Source organism: Eublepharis macularius, chromosome 1 (genome assembly GCF_028583425.1).
Source record: "Eublepharis macularius isolate TG4126 chromosome 1, MPM_Emac_v1.0, whole genome shotgun sequence".
Classification (NCBI taxonomy): domain Eukaryota; kingdom Metazoa; phylum Chordata; class Lepidosauria; order Squamata; family Eublepharidae; genus Eublepharis; species Eublepharis macularius.
The window spans coordinates 13,552,504-13,574,175 of NC_072790.1; the positions used below are offsets into that span (position 1 = coordinate 13,552,504).

The following is a 21,672-nucleotide window of genomic DNA, read 5'->3' on the forward strand; positions in this document are numbered from 1 at the left end:
TTCGTTGCCATCCACGAACAACGAACACTGACGAACATGACCTGTTCACGAATATGTTCGTTGTTCGTGGGAGCCAGCAGGCTCTCCTCCAGCCATCAAAATCCCTACCACACCACTCACAGAAATGTTACCTGAGCAGGCAGCAGGAAATGTACCAATAATAAATAACGGCTTGGCCCCAGAGCCTGGCAGCAGCCCTGGAACCTGAAGGGGTTGATCCCTGCTGCACCACTCCCAGAAACCTTACCTGAGCAGGCAGTAGGAAAGGTACCAGTAATAATAGCTGCCTGGCAGCAGCCCTGGAACTTGAAGAGCTAGATCCCTATCCCACCACACACAAAGAAAATTCAAGCTCCAATGCACTCTCCCTGTCTCTCTCAAAATGCCAACAACAAATGTCTCTCCCTCTCCACTGTCTGCAAAACCAGGGCTCGGAGCCCCCCTCGGAGCTCCAAACTTGAAAGACCGACCTGCCTATCAAGCTAAATTGGGCTTAGATTGGGGTTTCAAGGGCAAAAGCAGGAGTTCAGACAGAGTTCAGGCAGTCCCTGCCTCCAGTTGCCAAAGGAATTGATTGCAGGTGCCAGATTGTCTGGCTTGACGAACAGCAACGAACGAGGCTTGCAATAACCACCTGTTCGTTTAGAGTTTGTTTAGAATGGGGCCTCATGAACAGCTTTTTCGCGAACAGCTGATTGGGCTGTTCGTGGCTTTTTTTAGTTCGTATTGCTGTTCATGCCCATCTCTAGTCTTCACCAGTTCCAGAAAACTAAGCTGGAAGAATGGCAGAAAAAATCCAAATCATCCATATCACTTGGAAACGACTAAATCTGAGATGAAATTTTGGAAGCCCTTCTACGAATGGCACAAGCAAGAGCAAAATTTATGTATTTTTGTATCCCTTTAGAAACAACTATAGCATCTAAAGTGTAGAAGGAAGGATTAACATATCTGCAAGACTCTCCCTTCTCAAATGTAAATGGTTTCATGTGTAGCGTAATTGCAGAATGCTATCTTATTTAATTAGTTTCTAGTCACTTGCCAATATGCTAAGGGGAAGAAGGGCTAGTAACATTGTCAATACTACTACTTGAAAGGCAAATTGAACTTCCAGGCAAGGAACATTTTTGGTGCAGATGAGATCACAATTGTTTCTGATTCACTCGCTTTACAGAGGCTTAAGCAAGACTAACCCAGAATAACATCTTGTGGATCAATATACCATTTAGAATCCCCACAACAGCCATAAACTCCACATACACAAAACACAAAGGACTACCCACGCTGTTGTGGCAATTATGAAAGTGTATGATACATGTAAATGACAAGTAAGCATCTCACAGATAAAGGGAACAAACAAAATAATCATTGGTTGTTGTGGGTTTTCCGGGCTGTATTGCCGTGGTCTTGGCATTGTAGTTCCTGACGTTTCGCCAGCAGCTGTGGCTGGCATCTTCAGAGGTGTAGCACCAAAAGACAGAGATCTCTCAGTGTCTGTGCTTTCTTGTTCCGAAGTGTTTCCAATCTCCGGGTCTGTTGGAATGTTTCCTCCCCGTAGAGGTGTTCGATGTATTGTCGAAGGCTTTCACGGCCGGAGAACGATGGTTGTTGTGGGTTTTCCGGGCTGTATTGCCGTGGTCTTGGCATTGTAGTTCCTGACATTTCGCCAGCAGCTGTGGCTGGCATCTTCAGAGGTGTAGCACCAAAAGACAGAGATCACTGTCTGAGACACTGAGAGATCTCTGTCTTTTGGTGCTACACCTCTGAAGATGCCAGCCACAGCTGCTGGCGAAACGTCAGGAACTACAATGCCAAGACCACGGCAATACAGCCCAGAAAACCCACAACAACCATCGTTCTCCGGCCGTGAAAGCCTTCGACAATACAAAGTAATCATTATCCAGAGAACACCTCAAGATTTCTATGGAACCCCAGCCAGCACCCGCTACCCGTTCCACCCCGCCAAGCTGGGACCTTTCCTTGGGCCCATCAAGGCAAGGGAGCTTTGTGTGCCAGAGGAAGGCTTTAACTCAGCTGAACAGAGTAGAATGATAAAAGCTAGTGTCCTGCCGTCAAGATTTGTACGACCCCCACCCTTTACTCATCCAAGCTAAAGAAGGAGATGTTCTGGACAAAGCTCTTTCAAGTCCACAATTTTTGAACAAAAGCGAGGTACATGAAAAAAGCCTCCTCCAATGCAGCATATTTTCCTCAGCCAAAAATCATACAGCAACCAAAGTACTCGGCCACACGGGACTTGATATTAACCAACAAGAAAGAGTGGGTTGACTATGTAAAGGCGGTGGGAATCTTAGGGAGAAGTGATCACGTCCTCCTGAAATTCCTTTTGCTGTGGGGTACCAAGCGAGTTTGTAGCCAAATGTGCAGGTTAGGGTTAAGATATGAATTAGTTGACATTAGAGACTTGGTGGGATGATTCCCATGACTGGAATACAATAGTGGATGGGTATGAGTTATTCAAGAATAACAAGTGTTGTACAGGAGGTGGAGTGCCTCGGTGTGTGAGGAAACGGCTTGATTGTCAGGAAATGCTGGAAGAGGGAGTGACAACCCAATGGAAAGTGTCTTGGTAAAGACAGGGGAGGGAAGGACAAGCAGTATTGTGGTTGAGGTCTGTTATAGACTACCTGTCCAAGGAGACGAGGTGGATTCTGTCCTCTGCAAGCAGTTTAATAGGATATCCAAGAAACATGACCTTGTAGTTAAGGGAGACTTCAACTTCCTTAACGTGTGCTGGGAGACCAACTCTGCTATGTGTCCAGGGTCACAAAGCTTCCTGAACTGCCCAGCTGACAACTTCCTTTCTCAAATGGTGGAGGATGGAACAAGGGGGTCAGCCATACTGGATTTAATATTAACCAACAAGAAAGAGTGGGTTGATGGGATAAAGGTGGTGGGAAACCTTAAGGAGAAGTGATCACATCCTCCTAAAATTCCTTTTGCTCTGGGGTGCCAAGGAAATTTGTAGCCAAATGTGCATGTTAGATTTAAGTATAGCAAACTTTAATAACATGGATAAGTGAAGAGTTCTCCACCTGGATAACAAAAAAACAAAGCATGCATACTGGATGAGGGATACACATCTGGGTAGCAGGGTGTGTGAACAAAATCTTAAGATATGGATGGATGGGAAGCTAAATATGAGCAGCAAAAAACGGCAAATGCAATCCTCAGGGGTCTCAATAAAGGCTTAACATCCAAATCACAGGATATCATTAATTATCCCACTATATACTGCATTGGTGAGGCACCACATGGAGTATTGTGTGCAATTCTGGAGGCCTCACTTCAAAAAGGATGTGGACAAATTGGAATGAGTGCAGGGGAGAGCAACCAGGTTGATTAACGGCTTGGAGACCAAGGCTTACGAGGAAAAACTCAGGACTTGGGAAAGTTCAGTTTGGAGAAGAAGAGATTGAGGGGAGACATGATTGCTCTCTTTAAGTGTTAAAAGGGCTGTCACTTAGGGGAGGAAAGGAAGCCACTTCTGTTGGCAACAGAAGGTAAGACTCAAAAGAATGAGTTTAAACTACAGGAGGGAAGGTAATGGCTGGATCTTAGGAAAATCTTCACATTAAGAGTAATTCAGCAGTGCAGCTGGTTGCCTAGGGATGTGGTGGGTTCCCCCTCACTGGCAATCTTCAAGGAGCACCTAGACGAATACTTGTCGGGGATGCTTTAGGCTGTTCCTGCAATGGGCAGGGAGTTGGACTCGATGGTCTGTAAGGATCTTCTATGTACTTTTAAGTATGAATTACTGGAGGATTACCATCAAATGTTTTCCAATTCCTATCTGTACCATTCTGAGACCGCAGCATTTTGTTAGCATTTAAATGTGTTCTATCTGCCAGTTAAAATCTCATAGGAAAACTGGTGAAGTATGATCAATTCTATTATACTCCCCATGAGAAAAGGACAGCACTAGAGCAAGGAATAAAAGTTGAAACTAAAAACTTTATTTATCCAAGCGGCCAAGCACTGTAGGGCTTGGTTCAGATGATCTGACACAATGAAAGGCATGATGGTGTGCAAGCAGAAGCATCCACCCAACCATACTTAATAATATTTGATTTATATACTGCCCTTCAGGACAACTCAGAGTGGTTTACAAAGTATGATATTATCAGGGCTTTTTTCCAGCTGGAACGCGGTGGAATGGAGTTCCGGAACCTCTTGAAAATGGTCACATGGCTGGTGGCCCCGCCCCCTGATCTCCAGACAGAGGGGAGTTGAGATCGCCCTCCGCGCCGCTCAGCAGCATGGAGGGCAATCTCAACTCCCCTCTGTCTGGAGATCAGGGGGCGGGGCCACCAGCCATGTGACCATTTTCTCCGAGGGCAACCCACTGAGTTCCGCCACCTCTTTTCCCAGAAAAAAAGCCCTGGATATTATTATCCCACAACAATCATCCTGTGAGGTGGGTGGGGCTGAGAGAGCTCCAGAGAACTGTGACTAGCCCAAGGTCACCCAGCTGGCTTCAAGTTGAGGAGTGGGGAATCAAACCTGGTCCTCCAGATTAGAGTCCTGCCACTCTTAACCACTACACCAAACTGGCCCTAGCATAAAAGCCCATGAAAGATGGGATGCTACAAGATATTTTGGAAGGGACCCACCCTCAGCTGCACTCCTTCTGGCTTCTGCTTGCACACATAGGGTTCAACTGCCTTTGGAGACTGAGGGGGGAATTGGTGGAGGTGGAAGGCCTTTGCTTCCAACTGAGGGGACCAGACTGCCTCCTATAATTTTGGGGAATTAGGTTTGTTTTGAAATGTAAAACTTCCCCTCCATTGCTAGATGCTAGCGAGTGGAATCGGCTGCCTAGGGATGTGGTGGAAGGGGCCTTACAATGAGGGTTCCCTCTCTTTGGCGGTCTTCAGGGAGTGGCCAGACAAATACTCGTAGCGGATGCTTTAGGTTGTTCCTGCATTGGGCAGGAGGTTGGACTAGATGGTTTGTAAGGCCCCTTCCAACTCTAGGATTCTGTGATCCTGTTCTCTGTTCTGCCAGGAGATTCTCCTAGACTGCTCCACTTCATCAGACCAGACTGGATGAGTCAAAGGTCTTTATTAAGAGATTACCACCATAAGAGCACAGTACAAAGCAGTTGCCAGGAATACCAGAGCAAGGCCCAGTGGGCTAGTTATACTCTCTCCTCTCCCTTTTTCGAGCAGAAACCCATTAGTCTTGGCGCGCAGTCTCTCATGGGAAAAGCTGGAAGGGGAAGAGATTCTGGCTCCAAGGCTCCAAGGTCAGGCAGCTGGTTCCACCCCCACACCTATAGATAAGACAGCTGAGTGCAGGATAGCAACAGCAGAGAAAATAGCAAGAGAACAGCAGAACTACAAACTATCTATCCTCCTCATCCCCGACGTAAAAGACATCACTGAGTATGGCAGGCACGTTGCAGGCCTGCCCGACACTATGAGTATAAAGGCTTTGGTGTTACTGCTGGTGGGTAAACTTTGTGGAAAGAAGTCAGAGATCACTGAAGCAGGAAGGTTATAAAAATAACAAAACAGATTTATTTAAGTACAGGTGGTTTAAAAAAAAACAGATCAGCAGGTCAGATCTCCTAGTATTCAAAAGAGAAACCTGGCTGAGGCACTTAAACTTGAGCAAGTTGTGGCTTCTGGTTATGCTTTTAATTCCCTTTTAGGCTTTCACTGCCTAATCTCCAGGTTGGATCTTCTCACACAGGTTGGACCTTCTCACACTGCCTAATCTCCAGGTTGGATCTTCTCACACAGGTTGGACCTTCTCACACTGCCTAATCTCCAGGTTGGATCTTCTCACACAGGTTGGACCTTCTCACACTGCCTAATCTCCAGGTTGGATCTTCTCACACAGGTTGGACCTTCTCACACTGCCTAATCTCCAGGTTGGATCTTCTCACACTGCCTAATCTCCAGGTTGGATCCCACCCACACAAACCTGCCCTTTCTCAAGAGTCGGACCAAAGGGCACAACAGCTGTTCATTACCAGAGATAGGCCTCATTGACTCTGTCATTGCCCAGAGCTAGTTACATTCCTCTGCCACAATATGAGGCAGTAAACAGTAACATCCCCTTAAGGTATCACAGCAGAATTTACACCCAATATCCTGAAGACCTTCCAGTCTAGTGAGAGGAAAGTGTCCCCCCATCCCCAGTTCTTCACTGCATCATAGACATTCCAGCATGGAAAACACACTACATCTCAGGACTGAATGTCTGCAATGTCACTATTGTGCTTTTTTGCAAGACAGAAAGAATAGCAGTAGTTGGTGCCTCTTGAGGCAGTTAGAATAGTGTGGGTCTGAGAGAAAATGCCTTGAAGGCGATAGCAGCAAAGAAGAAGATTGAAGGCCGCACAGAAAGAGCTTGAGGGCCACAGGCGGGCCCATGAGCTGCAGGTAGGGGACCCCTGAGTGAATGGTGAAGTCATTCCACCTTCTGCAATCCACTCTGGACATCTGATGGAACAGGATTCCCTTCCACTACACTGTCAAGCAGAGAAGTTCCATTTCCATCCATTCCCAATTTCAGAGAATCCTTTCAAGTCTTGAAAATGTCGGAGGGGGAATACCCCTCTACATTTGTTTGGAGAAAGATGAATACAGCGAAGGGCAGTAAAACTTTAAATTTTTTGTGTGGGTCTGCCGTGATGTCGTAGCTAACTTACAGTGACCCCGTAGGGTCTTTAAGGCAAGAGACGTCCAGGGGTCGTCTTGCCATTGCCTGCCTCTGCGTAGCAGATCTCTTGTGCCTGAGGAGGGCAATCACAGGCCATCAGGGCCTGGCAGCTTCCAATTCATTACATTTACTTGATCGAGAGGAGGTGTTCCCAGCATCCTCTGGACGCTGCAGTGCCTGTTCTCAATAGCTTCCAGGGATGCTGGGATCAAGTTGAGTAGAATTTCAATGCTTCTCATACTCCCTAAACATTACAGCAAGTTGGCTGCCTCCCCCGCCCTCCTCGGCTCCACGGCGCTCTGAGCCATCCCGCGGCCAAAGGAGAGGGAGCAGCTCGGAGCCCCGCAGCGCCATGGCTTGCCTCACGGTCTACAGCACCTCGGTGACCGGCTCCCGGGAGATCAAATCTCAACAGAGCGAAGTGACCAGGATCCTGGATGGAAAGAACATCCAGTACGTTCTGGTGGATATTTCCCAGGATAATGCCTTGCGGGAAGAAATGAGGGCCAAATCGGGCAACCCCAAAGCCATCCCTCCGCAGATTTTCAATGGGGACCACTACTGCGGGGACTATGAGTTATTTGTGGAAGCAGTGGAACAAAACACCCTGCCAGAGTTCCTGAAGCTAGCCTGAGTGTGTTACTTCTCTTCCTCCATCCTTGCTGGCCTTCTCCCTCCCTTCTTCCCCACCCCAACCAAAACTTGAACTTTGCATTCCGGATGAATCACCACCTAACCTCGTAAGTCAACGTCGAACCTGTCCTGGCCCTGTAGGACCAAACCTCTGCTCCCTTCCAGCTGCCTGACTTCTGTTGCCTGCTTCACTCAGTAGGGCCTTGGAAGGGAATCCACCAAAAGACACTTTGCACATTCCCTCAAATGCCATGCCTCGGTTCTTGTGCCTCTCTGGATAAAGAAATCTGCCCAGTCCAAGGACCTTGGAGTTTGTCTTCCCCATTTTGTTGTAAAAGCTGAACATGGGCTTGGGTGTTGCCTCCCATCTTATCACCATTTGCCCTTCGATGTGCAAACACTCAACACTGCATGTCCTCTTTCATTTTATTGCAGAAAACTAATACAGCAGAAAGCCTGTTTCTTTTTATTACAAGGCAGTGCAAAAGCGCTGCACCGGGGTCGTGGGTTGAAACATCCTTCTGGGCCAGAAGAATAGCAGATGTGTGTGTCTTAAAATCACTTCAACACAATCCAGCACGCTATTAAGGAAGCTGGTGGTGAGAGTAGACCTCAGGTTCCATTTACAGCAGTCAAAGGACAGTCTGGTGGAATCCATGACTTCTGCCATCAGCTGTAATGTCCAACGTGATGCTTTCCTTCTGGAAGTGAGCATTTTACAAACATGGACCAAGTGCATTTTTTTATTGTTTTGTGTCCCCCCCCCCGCTAAAAGCAAAGTTTGTAAAACAGCAGTCTCTTCTAAGATGCTATTAAGTGTTGCTAAAAACCTTTAAAAAAAAACATTACAGCAAGTTATAGTATCCTGCCTGCAAAAAGAAAAACAAAAAACAAGAGAGCCAGCATAATTTAGTGGCTAGAATGATGGATAAGGATTGGAGAGAACCAGGTTCAAGCCCCCGATCTGCCACGGAAGCTCGCTGGGCGACCTAGGCCGGTCACACTCTCTCTCAGCCTAATTCATCTTACGGGGTTGTTGTGGGGACAAAAGGAAGAAGGGGAGAATGCTGTAAGCCACTTTGAGTATCCACAGGGGAGAAATGCAAGGTATACATACAGTGAATTGTTTTTTTTAAAAAAAAATCTATATAAATAGACTGGTATCAAGGACTGATCAATTTCACATACACGTTAATTAATCTGAAATACCACCTGAAATCTACCTGCCCCTACTCATTTCAAAAGTTCTCCTCATCACAGAACAATGCCAATGCGCTTCAAATCGATTAAGGTGTAAAAGGCACCCACCTCAGACCCTCCAGGGAATATCTACAGGAGATCTTGCAATTGGCTCGCATCTTAGGGGAAAAGATTTATTTTGAATGAATTATAGACGTTTCCATTGAAATGAATAACTTACTCTCAGATTCCTTCCAATTAAGTGAAATAAATATCGAGTGGTTGAAAGCTTTGGTCACTCAGATTCCATCCAGAATGGAAAACTTCTTTGGTGGTGCGACTCACTCCTTTAAAGGAAAACAATGCTGTGTTGTGGATAACTTTTCAGGATCAGCTTGTGTGCGCAGACACTGTTAGGCGATTAATGGTCATGCTGCCATTTTGGGAGTGGAAAACCAAGGGCAACATATGTAAGCGTTGCAGCCAAAGGTGTACCGCATGATCTGTGTTCCGAATTATTAGGAAAGGGACAGAAAATAAACAGCCAATGTTATTAACTTCTTTATTAAAAAAAAAAACTACAATGCAGCTGTATTTGTAATTCCGTCCCTGACAAGCAGGAACCCACAAGGACTTGCAAGAGGCATCTTATTTTCCCTTCCCCCACTCTCTTCTCTCTCTCTCTCTCTCTCTCTCTCTCTCTCTCTCTCTCTCTCTCTCTCTTCTCTGAAAGCCCTCGGGGCCTCTCCCCTTTTCCTGCCTACTTCTCTCCTTCTCACCTATCAGCCAACCTACTTTTACCTGCCCTTCGTCTTCAGTTTTATCTCTTTCGCTGCCCCTGGCAACCTCAGCCCAGGAAAACTACTGCCCACTTGCACAGTGCCAGTTGCTGGGCCAGGCTCAGCTGCACAGTGAGGAACCTGCACGGATTTACAAGGGGCACCCCCCTGAATCCCCCTTCCCACACTATTTCCTCTCCCTCCTCTTAGCAACCTTCATACCCTCACCCAGGGCTTTTTTTCTGGGAAAAGTAGTGGTGGAACTCAGTGGGTTGCTCTCGGAGAAAATGGTCACATGGCTGGTTGGCACCGCCTCCTGATCTCCAGACAGAGGGGCGTTTCTAAGGCACCTCCAGCAGCGCGGAGGGCAATCTCAACTCCCCTCTGTCTGGAGATCAGGGGGCGGGGCCACCAGCCATGTGACCATTTTCAAGAGGTTCCGGAACTCCGTTCCACCACGTTCCTGCTGAAAAAAAGCCCTGCCCTCACCCTTCTCTGCTTCCTTCCCTCCTTCCCACCTGAACCTTCAGCGATATTCATTATTAATTATCATTTTACTTCATTTTAAATTTCCCCAGGAGTGCACAACTGTGGTAAACTATCCTTATGGTAACCGGTCACTGGGTAGCAGATGCAGGAATGAGTCGAGGCCTTTGAACGGCAACATGGAAAGGGAAGCTGGGAGCGCTGGTCCTCTTGGCAAGAAATTCCTAAAATGTCCAGTTGGTGGCAGTGGTACCAAAACAAGGAGAGAAAACCCGTCTGAAGTTTGAGCGGGCCAGGAGAGCCGCACCTCATCGGGTGGAGACTCAGGCCGCTTTGGAGGGCCAAACAGAGGGGTGCTTGCAGGTCAACAGGACCTTCCACCACAGATGACAATCAGGCACCAAGCGGAACAATTTCATTTCTTGGGTCTTAAGTTTTCATTAATATAGTGGTGCTAATCAACCAGATTTTCGGTTTATTGGGCTCTGCTCCTCTCTCCTCTGATTGTTCTAAAATAAAATTATGGCTGCAGTTCACAGACAATTTGCAAACTATTACAGAGCTCAAATTAAATTACAAACAGTGGAGTAAAAGGGCATTCCTGAATAAAGGGATTCGCGATCCACCATAAAGATACTGCTTGGGCTGAAAACTTATCCAAAGCTTCCCCGTTCCAGATCTTTCTTCAAAGGCTCAGTGAGGCAGTGTGGCTCAGAGATCGACAAGCATCTTCCTAAATCTTTATGAAAGCACCACTCTGTACCACTGGAAAAGTGTACAGGAGTCTGTACAGTAATTCTTCTGCTTTTCCTGATACGGAGTGAAAGCAGAGATCTGACAAATCTTCCAAATTTACTTTAGTATTAAAACAAGCCTAAAGAGGTTTTCGGATTTTTTTAAAATCAGGTATGTACCATTTTTGTTGCTGCTTCTTTTAATTTTTATGCACGGTTGGGAAGACCACAGTATGTTCCTTGACAAACGTACCATTTTGCTTTATGGCATTTTACACCACTTCTATGTTGCACACCATTTTTACACAACTGATACCAAAACAAAACAAAATAAACAGGTATCAAATTTTGTTTTGAAATTGTGGTTACGCTTATGAATTTCAATGGCTTCCCTATGCAATCTGACAAAGTAGTTGGATGTGTTGTCCAGTATGTTCAGCCACTGCTGATTTTTCAGGCTGGCCAAGTCTGCAGTGTTTTTCATGTTCTTTTATTCTTGTCTGGATGCTATGCTGTGTGGTGCCGATGTAAACTTGTCCACAGCTGCAGGGTATACGGTATACTCCTGCAGAGGTGAGCATAATTTCAACAGGAAAGAAGAGTGTTTAAGAATGAATAGAGCATGGTTCCCAGTCCTGAAAAACACCAGACTAACGAAATGCTCTACATCTTACAATAGCCCTGCAGATAAGATTAGCATATCAACCACCAATCAATTTGCAAAAGAACCTCCTCAGGATACAGTGAAGCCTCCCGCCATTAGCACTCCACACCCTGGGAAACTCTTACAGGATGACTCAGCCCAAACCCACCTTCCTGAGTAGATATAAATTACCTGCTAACATCTTCTCCACACATTGACACTGAGAGATCTCTGTCTTTCGGTGCTACAGCTCTGAAGATGCCAGTCACAGCTGCTGGCAGAACATCAGGAACTACAATGCCAAGACCGCGGCCATACAGCTCGGAAAATCTACAACTAACGTTCTCTGGCCGTAAAAACCTTCGACAATATATTAAAAATTATTTATTTGCAATGTTTATATCTCCTTTCATTCAAAAGGCTCCCAAGATGATGTAAGAACTGGATCTTAAACAAGCAGTAACCTATGAAGGAACAGGCTACTGTGTTCAAGAACTAAACACAGTGCTATGACCAACTGCAATGATCTTCAATAAGATTGTTCACTTCTGAGATGCTGTTAAGTACTGGATGATTCTAATAAATTTAAGAATCAGAAGTCAGACTCATTTAACAAAACAAGAAAAGTCAACTCTTATTGCTAAATTCCTAATCATCTAGTACTATAATGCCCCCAGTTACGCACTGCAGGACAAAGAAGTTAGCATCCTGTTCGTATTTACAGAATCTGGCAAATTTCCATATATCAAAATAAGTAATTCTCCCTTATAAGACCAAGCATAAAACTCATCATGAAGCAAAAAATTAACTAGCAACACAAAGAGTTGCACTGGTTAGGCAAATAGAAATACCTTATTGGAATACCCAGTATTTGTGTTTCACATGTGCCCCATGGGCACACTCCAAAACTTACCCAAGTTGCTACTGTACTGTTATTCTGCTTTTAAGGATTTCTTCTATTACTTCTATTACTCTGACAATGCTATCCCTATTCAGAATCACTCATGTCTATGCCCAATGAAATGAACAAGTTTACAGTAGAATAACGGCATTCGATTGCACTGTGAGACACTATCTAAACATACAATATACAGTCCATACAGTGTACAATAATGCTTGGAATGCCGAACACACCTGGGCCTTGCCAGTAAAAATGTGTTCTCCAGACCAGGTTTCAGGAATTTACCAAGGAAAAAAATCAGTGCACATACTACCCATCCCATATTCTCTTTGCACACATTAATACAGATGCGCACATCTGTAGCGAGGATCCAGGGCCAGATTTCAACTGATGGGAGGGACACTTTCACCAATTCCTCACCCCACCTCCATCCTGATGTTCTATCCCTCCGGAGAAGCATTTCAGAGGGCACTGGGGGGTGCAATGGAAGGGGAGAGGGGACGAAGCCCACTCCCACAGACAGAAATCCCTTCCATCTGTAGGAATTATCAGTGAATCCAAGCCTATATGGTTTATTAAAAAAATCTTTTTTTTTTACAAGACAGGAATCCTGACCTTGAGAGAAAGAATACATTTCTTCCACACTTTACACAGAATGTATTCAGCAATTAGCCTATATCAAAGGATACTGGAAAAAAAAACATTTATCCTGGGGCACATCTCAAGCTAACAAGCAAGCATTCCACAGTAGCAGTAATTTTGTAACAATGAATCCAACGAGGAATCACAAAATCAGGATAGAGAAAATTAACCGGCGTTTCAGAAGAGCAATTTCTGTCATTACTGAGTTCAGCACACTTAAGATGAATATAATATTTCCATGGCTTCTTATCAAGCAATTTACTCAAAAACCTGGGGAAACAGCATAGCAGCATTGTCCAGCTCACTGCTTTAAAAGGCAAAGTTTTATATAAACATACTACAGAAATACTGACAACGTAAAGGCTCTCCTAAGGAATAGTTCTTCCGGAAAAGTTGCTCCATTTCTGTATAAGACAAGATGGGAATCATTTTAGATGCTTCAGGATATGTATATTTAAAACATTAAGATCTACCTAAGCCTAGAGATATGAAAGATCAGGGAAGAGCCGGGGGAAGGAAATATTGAGGGAAGATTTTTTTTTCCTGAGGACATTTTTTAAGAAATGCTGGGGAGTGCTAGAAAAAATGCCTATGAAAGAGATTTTTTTTTCTTTAGGAAAAAGGGAAATGTGCTAAAATAGCAGAAGGTGCAGCAGCAGCACCCCCTTTAGTATAGGGTCTTGAGTTCTGAAGGACATTTTCATGAGTTTCACAAGAAATTGTAGAATAGATAAAGATTTTGAAATACCACAAAAAATTCCCAAAATCCAAATATGGCCAAAAATTCAACACTGGTACAAAAACAAACAAGCCCAAATAACACACCGAAAGTAAACCCTATATCAACTTTGTGTGTGAACTTTCTTTTCATGTTTCAGTAAACTTTATTTTGATTTGATATTTTGATATTTGAAAAAAACAGATAATAAAACAGGAAAAATGCTTCACTTTTTTCTTGTTAATGTAAGCTGACATTTAGGGGTTCTCCCATGGCAAAAAACTTGGGAAACACCGCGCTATGTTATAAATGATGTATTTTATGTTCTTAAAGCATCAAAACAGATGTAGGTCTGATAGGAAAGTATGTACTGCGTATATTTCAAATTTCCCCAACATTTCTGGAGGGGGGGTCTGTCCATATCCTCTCAGCTCGGTCTGTTCTGTAGCCGTCCTTGCTGGTTAGTCTGGTTCTCCATTTGGACTCATGTTTCATAACATGATTTTTTTTGTCTATTGGAAATAGCTTCAGCTGACAGGAAAAGCAATAATATCATAAATAAATGCAAAGGGGACTGCGAAAGATAACAGGAACAGAAAAATCGAGGTCTGAAAGGTCACTACGTAACCTTAGGCCAGCCCTTTCTTTCAGCTTCTCACAGGTAGCAGCCGTGGGTATAAAATGGAGGAAGAGGAAATGATGCTGTAAGCATCTTCAGAATTTCCCAGTGGGGAGAAAAACATCATATAAATATTTTAATTAAAAAAGAAGACAAAACACAGTTACTTCATATTAGACACCTATATATATAAAGAAGTATCCTGACTGAGTCATCAACGCCCAGCCCAAACCCCTGGACCTAGAAACATGAAATTTGGGGAGAACATTCCTTTCCTAAAAAGGAATTTTAAGAAATTCATCCCCTAAGGAGGTTAAAAGGAGTAAAAAGTGTTTTCTCAAAGGGATACAGCTTCATTGTGCGGCTGGCAGGCTGTTGTCTGCTTGTACCCCCACCCTTTGCCAGCTCAGCCACTCTTCCCCGATTAGGCCAGCCTTTCAAGGTCATTTGCATATGTGGGTTGATTGGGGCTCACAACATTCCACACCTCACCCCCCTCCCATGAGACAGCTGGGACACAGAGGACATTTGCATATGCAGCCAGATTGGTCCTCACCCCCCCCCCCATTCTAAACAGTAAGCAGTTGCTACTGGGAGTTATTGAATGTGTCCTCCTGAGGTAAAATGCACCTCCCAGTCTTCTAAAAATTTACTTGGGTTGCCAACTCAACCCCCCCCCCCCCAAATGTTACATACCCGTAAGTATTATAAATGGATTTAAAGTAGTTAAATACCATAGCAAAGCACGGGTATCAAGCAAGTTCAATATAAAGGGCAATTATCAGAGTTTAAAACATTTGAGAAAACAATGCAAGATGTTAAGCTAAATCCAGGAACTTTTCAAAAGAACTTGTGATATTTTTGCAAATACTTACTGACAATCAACAAGGATCCTTCTTCAGCATCTACTGAAATTGTCCCTCATTGGACTGGAGATGATTGTGATGGCCAATGTACATAGAGGATCTAGTTAAGTTAAAAGTGTGGGATCCAAGAATTTCTTAGAAATGCATGATCTGCTTTCATATGTTGGAAACAACTTGGAAGCAAATATCCATTATCTGATGTTATCACTTGCTCCTATGTGGAAAGGGTCCCCCCACCCACCCACCCAAAGCCAAGATGATCCATGGAGTCATACATCAGAGCATCAAGCTGGTCGCAGAACTACATACGTCCCATACTTACTAACACATACAGAACATATCCATCCCCAAAGTACATTTGCAAACCCTGCAATTAAGAGGGGTGCCAACTGCACAGCAGGCCTGGCTTAAGTGCTAGATTTTGAAGGGTGAGGAACTGAGGAAAATATCTTTAGATTGGAGTAAACAGGTATTCAATCTGAATTATTACAAGAGTCTAGAACAGGATAAAAATGTTATCCAATATCTAATAGTAAACTGGCCCATTACTGTTTTAACTAATTAAGAGCCAGTTTGGTGTCGTGGTTTAAGAGCAGCAGGACTCTAATCTGGAGAGCCAGGTTTGATTCCCCACTCCTCCACTTGAGCCAGCTGGGTAACCTTGAGTCACTGACAGCTCTCTCAGCTCCACCCACCTCACAGGGTGATCGTTGTCAGGATAATAATATTCTAAGTTGTCCTGAAGGGCAATATATAAACCAAACGTTGTTGTTGCTAATTCAATAAAGACAGCAAAAGAGCCTACCCACAAACAAGGAAAGGGTTTCCCCATCTTTGGCAGCCTTGCCTGGTGTGCAGAAAAACATGACTCTCTATAAATTAACAAAAACATCCCCCCACCCCCAAAAACAAACTAATGAGGACTAAATATATTTCAGAAGAGAATGTCCAGGGCAACAGATAACCTGACCTGCTCAAGCCTCTTGAGAGAATGCAGCATTCCTAGAAAAGACTTGGGGTCACAGAAGAGTGTTTCCAAATTGTTTATCCCCCCCCCCCCATTAATTCCTGGCAGCCCTCAGCATGCCACGAGGTCTAAAACAGGGTTAACATACCTGTAACTTATGTTCATCGAGTTCTTCTGTGCTGACACACATGGGACTGCGCAGGCGCAGGCCAGCCGCCGGAGAATTTTCTAGAGCTTCCATGGCTCCGAAGGGGCCGTTTGTCGCGCGCCTCAGCGACCGTTTTCCCGCCCAAACGGTCACGTGATCCTCCAGCGACCAACGGCCCCTTCCCTCAGTTCTCCCTTGCCGCCGCTTGACCAACACACTTCAGCCATAACACCTTAAAAACACCAATTTCCGTTACAGCCAACACATTATCGTGCATTGGAGTTCACAGCGGGGTAGGAGGGAGGGTTGTGTGTCAGCACAGAAGAACTCGATGAACATAAGTTACAGGTATGTTAACCCTGTTTTCATCTTCGTTCTTCTGTGCCTCCACACATGGGAGTGTACCAAGCTTCACACAATAAGGAAGGCGGGGGTGAAGTCCAACACAATTTTATTGAACAAACAAACACAACAATAAATAGATATGCATATATACATCTATGTAAAAAATACTGTGTAAGGACACATAAATACTCAATATTTACATATATACACACCCCCAGGTACATATATACACACTTTCACTCAAGGGTACCCAGCAGGTACGCCAAGAAAGTCATTCCTAAACTCCCTCAGGAAAAAAGGGAGTGTAAGACAGCCTTGGCCACAGATACATCCTGTTCCGCATTGACATCAACGGCGTAATGCCTGACAAAGGTGTCTGCAGAGGACCATGTGGCCGCTTTGCAAATGTCAACCAGGGGCACCCCCCTGAGGAGTGCCGAAGAGGATGCTTGGGACCGCGTGGAGTGGGCTCTGACATGAAGCGGGCAAGCCACCCCTGCCAGGGAATAGGCCTTGCTAATGGCCGTCACAATCCACCTAGACAGGGTCTGTGAGGAAGCCCTGTTACCCTTGTCCTTGGCCCCAAAACATACAAACAGGTGAGGACAGGTGCGGTATTCCTTTGTCCTATCCAGGTAATAGGCTAGGGCCCTCTTCAAGTCCAGGGAATGGAGGGCCTTTTCCCCCTTAGAGGAGGGTTGAGGAAAGAATGCAGGCAGCGAGATATCCTGCGAGAGGTGGAAGGCGGACACCACCTTGGGCAGGAACCCGAGGCAGGGACGCAGGACCACCTTGTTGGGATGAAACACAAGAAAGGGAGGGTCAGACCGCAGTGCAGACAGCTCACTGACCCTTCTGGCCGATGTGACGGCCACCAAGAATGCTACCTTGTAGGATAGCATATCCAAGGGGCATGTAGCCATAGGTTCAAATGGAGGCAACATGAGACGTGAGAGCACCAAGGACAGCGACCACTGAGGCACAGGCGCCGACACAGGTGGGTAAAGATTGTACATGCCCTTAAGGAACTGGCGGGAATGTGGGTGAGAAAACACCGTAGCACCCTCAACTCGGGCGTGAGCAGCCGATATCGCTGCCAAGTGTACTTTGAGGGAGGACACCTTCAAGCCCAGGCCACGCAAGTGGCACAAATACTCGAATACAACCCCCAAGGGACTGCTTTCGGGCACCACTCCTCTGGCAAGTGCCCAGAGCTCAAACCTGCGCCACTTGGCCGCATAAGCGCGCCTAGTGGATGGCCGACGAGCATTGAGGAGGACCCTCTGTACCTCGTCAGTAAAGCCTATCGGGGAGGAACGATCCGCCAAGCCGCTAGGTGCAGCTTCCTGGGATCGTGGTGGACTAGGCTCCCGTTTAGGAGAAGGTCTTGCCGAGGGGGCAGACTCACATATGTCCGTTGGGACATCCGCAGGAGCTTCGGGAACCAAACCTGCCGTGGCCAGAAGGGGGCCACCAGGATGCAGTCCGTCCCGTCCTCCTCTATCTTGCACAGGACCCTGGGAATCAAGGGGAACGGAGGAAACATGTAGTGCAAGCCCTGCGTCCACGTAAACTGGAAGGCATCCCCAATAGAGAGGGGGTCGCTCCCTGCCCTGGAACAGAACGTGTGGGCCTTGGTGGTCGCCGCAGTGGCGAACACGTCTATCACTGGATGACCCCACATCTGGAAGATCGGCCCAACGCACTCTACGTTCAGTTCCCACTCGTGGTCCAGGAAAGGGACCCTGCTGAGGGCATCTGCCCGGGCATTGTCTGACCCAGCTACGTGTATAGCACGGAGCGACACGCCGTTCTTGATAGCCCACTGCCAAGTGAGTGTGGCTTCCCGGCACAGGGCCATGGACACTGTGCCCCCCTGCTGATTCACGTAGTACATGGCAGTCGTGTTGTCCGTCTGCACCAAGACCTGACGATTTCTCAGCAGTGCTGTAAGAGACACAAGTGCGAAACGAATGGCCCTTAGTTCAAGCACATTGATATGGAGGGTCTTTTCCCTGTCAGACCAGACATCTTGCACAGACACATCACCACAGTAAGCCCCCCATCCTAACAGAGAGGCATCAGTGGTAACCGTGATGTCATGGTGCTGATACCCAAAAGGGGTCCCTTTAAACAAGTTGTCATCAGACAGCCACCAGTTCAAGGAGGAGAGGATGACCCTCGGGATAGAGAATTTGAGGGACGGAGGGTGCAGCAGAGCATCGTACCTCCGCACAAACCAGTTCTGGAGAGGGCGCATACGCAGCCTAGCGAAAGGCACCACAGAGGTGGCCGCTGCCATATGCCCTAGTAAGCACTGGATAGTGCGCACAGACTGGAACCGGTTCCTTTTAAACATGGACACTAGACCCCTTAGGGACCGAGCCCTCTCCAAGGGGAGCAGGGCCTTACCCTCCACAGAGTCTAAAAGTGCACCAATGTAGGACACCTTGCAGTTGGGCACCAGCTTGGATTTCTCCAAGTTCACCAGGAGCCCCAGGCGTTGGCAAGTGCTAAGTACCAAGCCAATGTCCTGCACCAGCCTAGACTCCGATTCAGCCACGATGAGCCAGTCATCGAGGTACGGAAAGATGGTACAGCCTTCTTCCCGTAGGAAGGAAACCACAGGGGCCACACATTTAGTGAACACTCGTGGGGCAGTGGACAGGCCAAAGGGGAGCACCTTATACCGGAAAACCCTTTGCCGGTAAACAAAGCTCAGGTATTTCCTGTGCTCCTTCCGTATGCCCACGTGAAAGTATGCGTCTTTTAAGTCAAGAACCGCAAACCAATCTCCCTGTTTCAGCAAGGCGATCACAGCCGCCAACGTAACCATTTTGAATTTGGTCACCTTGAGGAAGGCATTAAGGCCCCTCAGATCTAAAATGGGACGTAAGCCCCCATCCTTCTTAGGGACCAGGAAGAACCTAGAGAAGAAACCCTTTACAGAGTCCTCATAGGGCAATTCTTCCACAGCACCCTTGGCCAAGAGCGACACGATCTCCGCATCCAGCTCGGCCATAGTGTTATTGACAGCTGTCAGGGGTGAACTGCATCTAGGCAGCTCAACGAACTCCAGCCCGTATCCCAGTTCAACAATCGTTAAGACCCATGAGTCAGATGTTATTGACTCCCACTCAGAGAGGAGTGGACTCAGTCTGTCCGAAAAGTTCGGGGATACGGCTGGCGTGACCCATCAGTACTGCCTCCCGGCGCCCTGCTGATCTCTCTGCTGGGCCGGTTGTTGTTGTTGTGACGGGCGAGGCTTGAAGGGCCGACGCCTCCTCTGCTGTTGTGCGGGAGGGTATGGCCGCTGCTGGTAGGCAGGATACGGTTGGTAGCCCGGCCGCTGATGTTGGTACCTGCCCTGGTAGTGGTAAGGGCCGGACCGGGGAGCGTACCGTGATCTGGAGGAGGGCTTGTCCGCTGGAGCCAGACCCAAGGACCGTGCCGTCTGCCTGTCCTCTTTTTTCTTCTTCAGGGTCTCGTCGGTCGATTTGGAGAACAGCGAGTCCCCTTCAAAGGGCATGCTCTCCACCCTGGAACGCACCTCCTGGGACAGGGCCGTAGACCGCAACCAGGAGTGGCGCCTGAGGACCACCGCCGAAGCCATCCCCCGAGCAGCAGTGTCAGCAGCGTGGCTCCCGGCATTCATCTGCTGCTTAGACAGCCGGACAGCCTCTGTTTGCAGCAGGGACACCACCGCCTTCTGCTCAGGAGGGAGGTCCCGGGTATAGGATGCCAACTTCTCCCAGAGGTACAGCTGGTACCCTGCCATGATGGTCTGGTAGTTGGCAATCCTCAGACCCAGCGAAGCGACGATGTACTGGCGCCTGCCCATGGCATCAAGCTTCTTGCCCTCTTTATCCGCAGGCACCGAGGAGTGACCCGACCGTCGGGGGTTGAACTCCTCTGTGACCAAGGAGGAAGGTGGAGGGTGTTTCACCAACGCCGGCCAGGTGCCCTGCTTGATCTTGTAAAGCTGCTCGATGCGCTTGGATGTTGGCGGTTGATCACAGGGCACCTGCCACACCTTCTCCACAATCTCCTCAATACCCTCAAGCATGGGGAAGCCAACGTACGCCGGATTATCCCCGTAAATACGTTTGAGGAGCTTGTCCTTGGTCTTTGGGGCTGCTGAAGAGATGTCCATCTCGAGAGCCTTGGCCATCCTTGCCATCTGGTCGGCGTAGATGCGGAGGTCCTCGAATGGGGAGTCCGCAGATGGCACTAGCTCCTCAGGTGGCGATGGTTCGGACCAGGATTCCGACTGGTAGCCGCCGAAGCTCTCCACATCCTCCTCATCGGAACCGAGCTGGGATTCCGGAACCTGGAGCGGAGGGGGAGCCCACGCCGACCTCGACGTCGAAGGCCTCGGTTCCGACACGGAGAAGCCTGCAGGTGCCCCTTCCCACTGGCAACGGTATGGCGAGGGGAGGTAGGAAGCCTGTCGATGCCGGGACGCAGTGGACCGGACTGATCGAACACTGTCCCCGGAACCATGCCGTTCACGACCGACCGGAGGTGGAGACGGACGGACAGGCGACGGACGGCTCCGACGAGGAGATGGGCTCGGTTCCAGCCTCGGCGACCGAAGGGGAAGCGATGGTCGGCTCCGACGGCGCGGGCTCGGCTCCGGCCCCGACGAGAACTCTGCGGGCACCGTCTCGAAGGCCATCGGATCCGGCACCGACACGGAGATGTCCTCCGGCTCCGGGGAGCCCAGATGAGGGGAAGGCGTGTGAGGAAGCACGATGACCTCCTCCTGAGGAGCGGGACGCGGCGACCGGTGATGCTTGGTCTTCTTCTTCTTCTTTGATGGTTCCGAAGAAGACCTCGGGACCGACGCGCTCCTCGCCTTCGAAGGGGACCTCGGCTTCGACCTCTTAGGCTTCATCGGAACCGATCCGGTCGTCGGTTCCGACCGGGGACTCGGTACCAGGATCCTCGGTTCCGAAGCTGGTCTCGGATCCGACCTGGTAGATGACGCGCTACGGGGCGGCCGCACCGGTCCCTGCGCTGGAGAGGCCGCTCTCGACGCCGAGGCACTCGGGGGACGCGGTTTCGACCCCGACCTCGCGGAGGCCACTGAGCCAGCTCTCGAATGCCGTTCGGCAGAGGGGCTTGGGCCGGCCTTGGAAGAGGGCAACGGAGCGCCTCCGGACATGACCTTCTGCCACAGGGAGGAGTTTAGTCGGGCCTTGCGCTCCTGCCGGGCCTTGCTGGTGAAGCCCTGGCAAATTTTACAGGCCGTCACATTATGGGTCTCCCCCAAACAGAACAGGCACAGTTCATGGCCATCGGTCTTGGCCATTTTTG

At 47.8% G+C, this 21,672-nt stretch overlaps 2 protein-coding genes across 2 annotated transcripts in view; one reads left to right on the forward strand and one right to left on the reverse strand.

The window, feature by feature from the left end:
* Nucleotides 1–21,672, reverse strand: part of PLCB4 (phospholipase C beta 4) — a 263,529-nt gene that overhangs the window by 186,586 nt on the left and 55,271 nt on the right. The window lies entirely within an intron of this gene.
* Nucleotides 6,992–7,834, forward strand: LOC129327283 (SH3 domain-binding glutamic acid-rich-like protein 3). Its single transcript, XM_054975789.1, has one exon. The coding sequence runs from the start codon at nt 7,046–7,048 to the stop codon at nt 7,325–7,327; it is 282 nt and encodes a 93-aa protein (XP_054831764.1). The 5' UTR covers nt 6,992–7,045; the 3' UTR covers nt 7,328–7,834.

Coding starts and splice junctions, on each gene's coding strand:
- LOC129327283 (XM_054975789.1), top strand. CDS start 7,046: ATGGCTTGCCTCACGGTCTACAGCACCTCGGTGACCGGCTCCCGGGAG.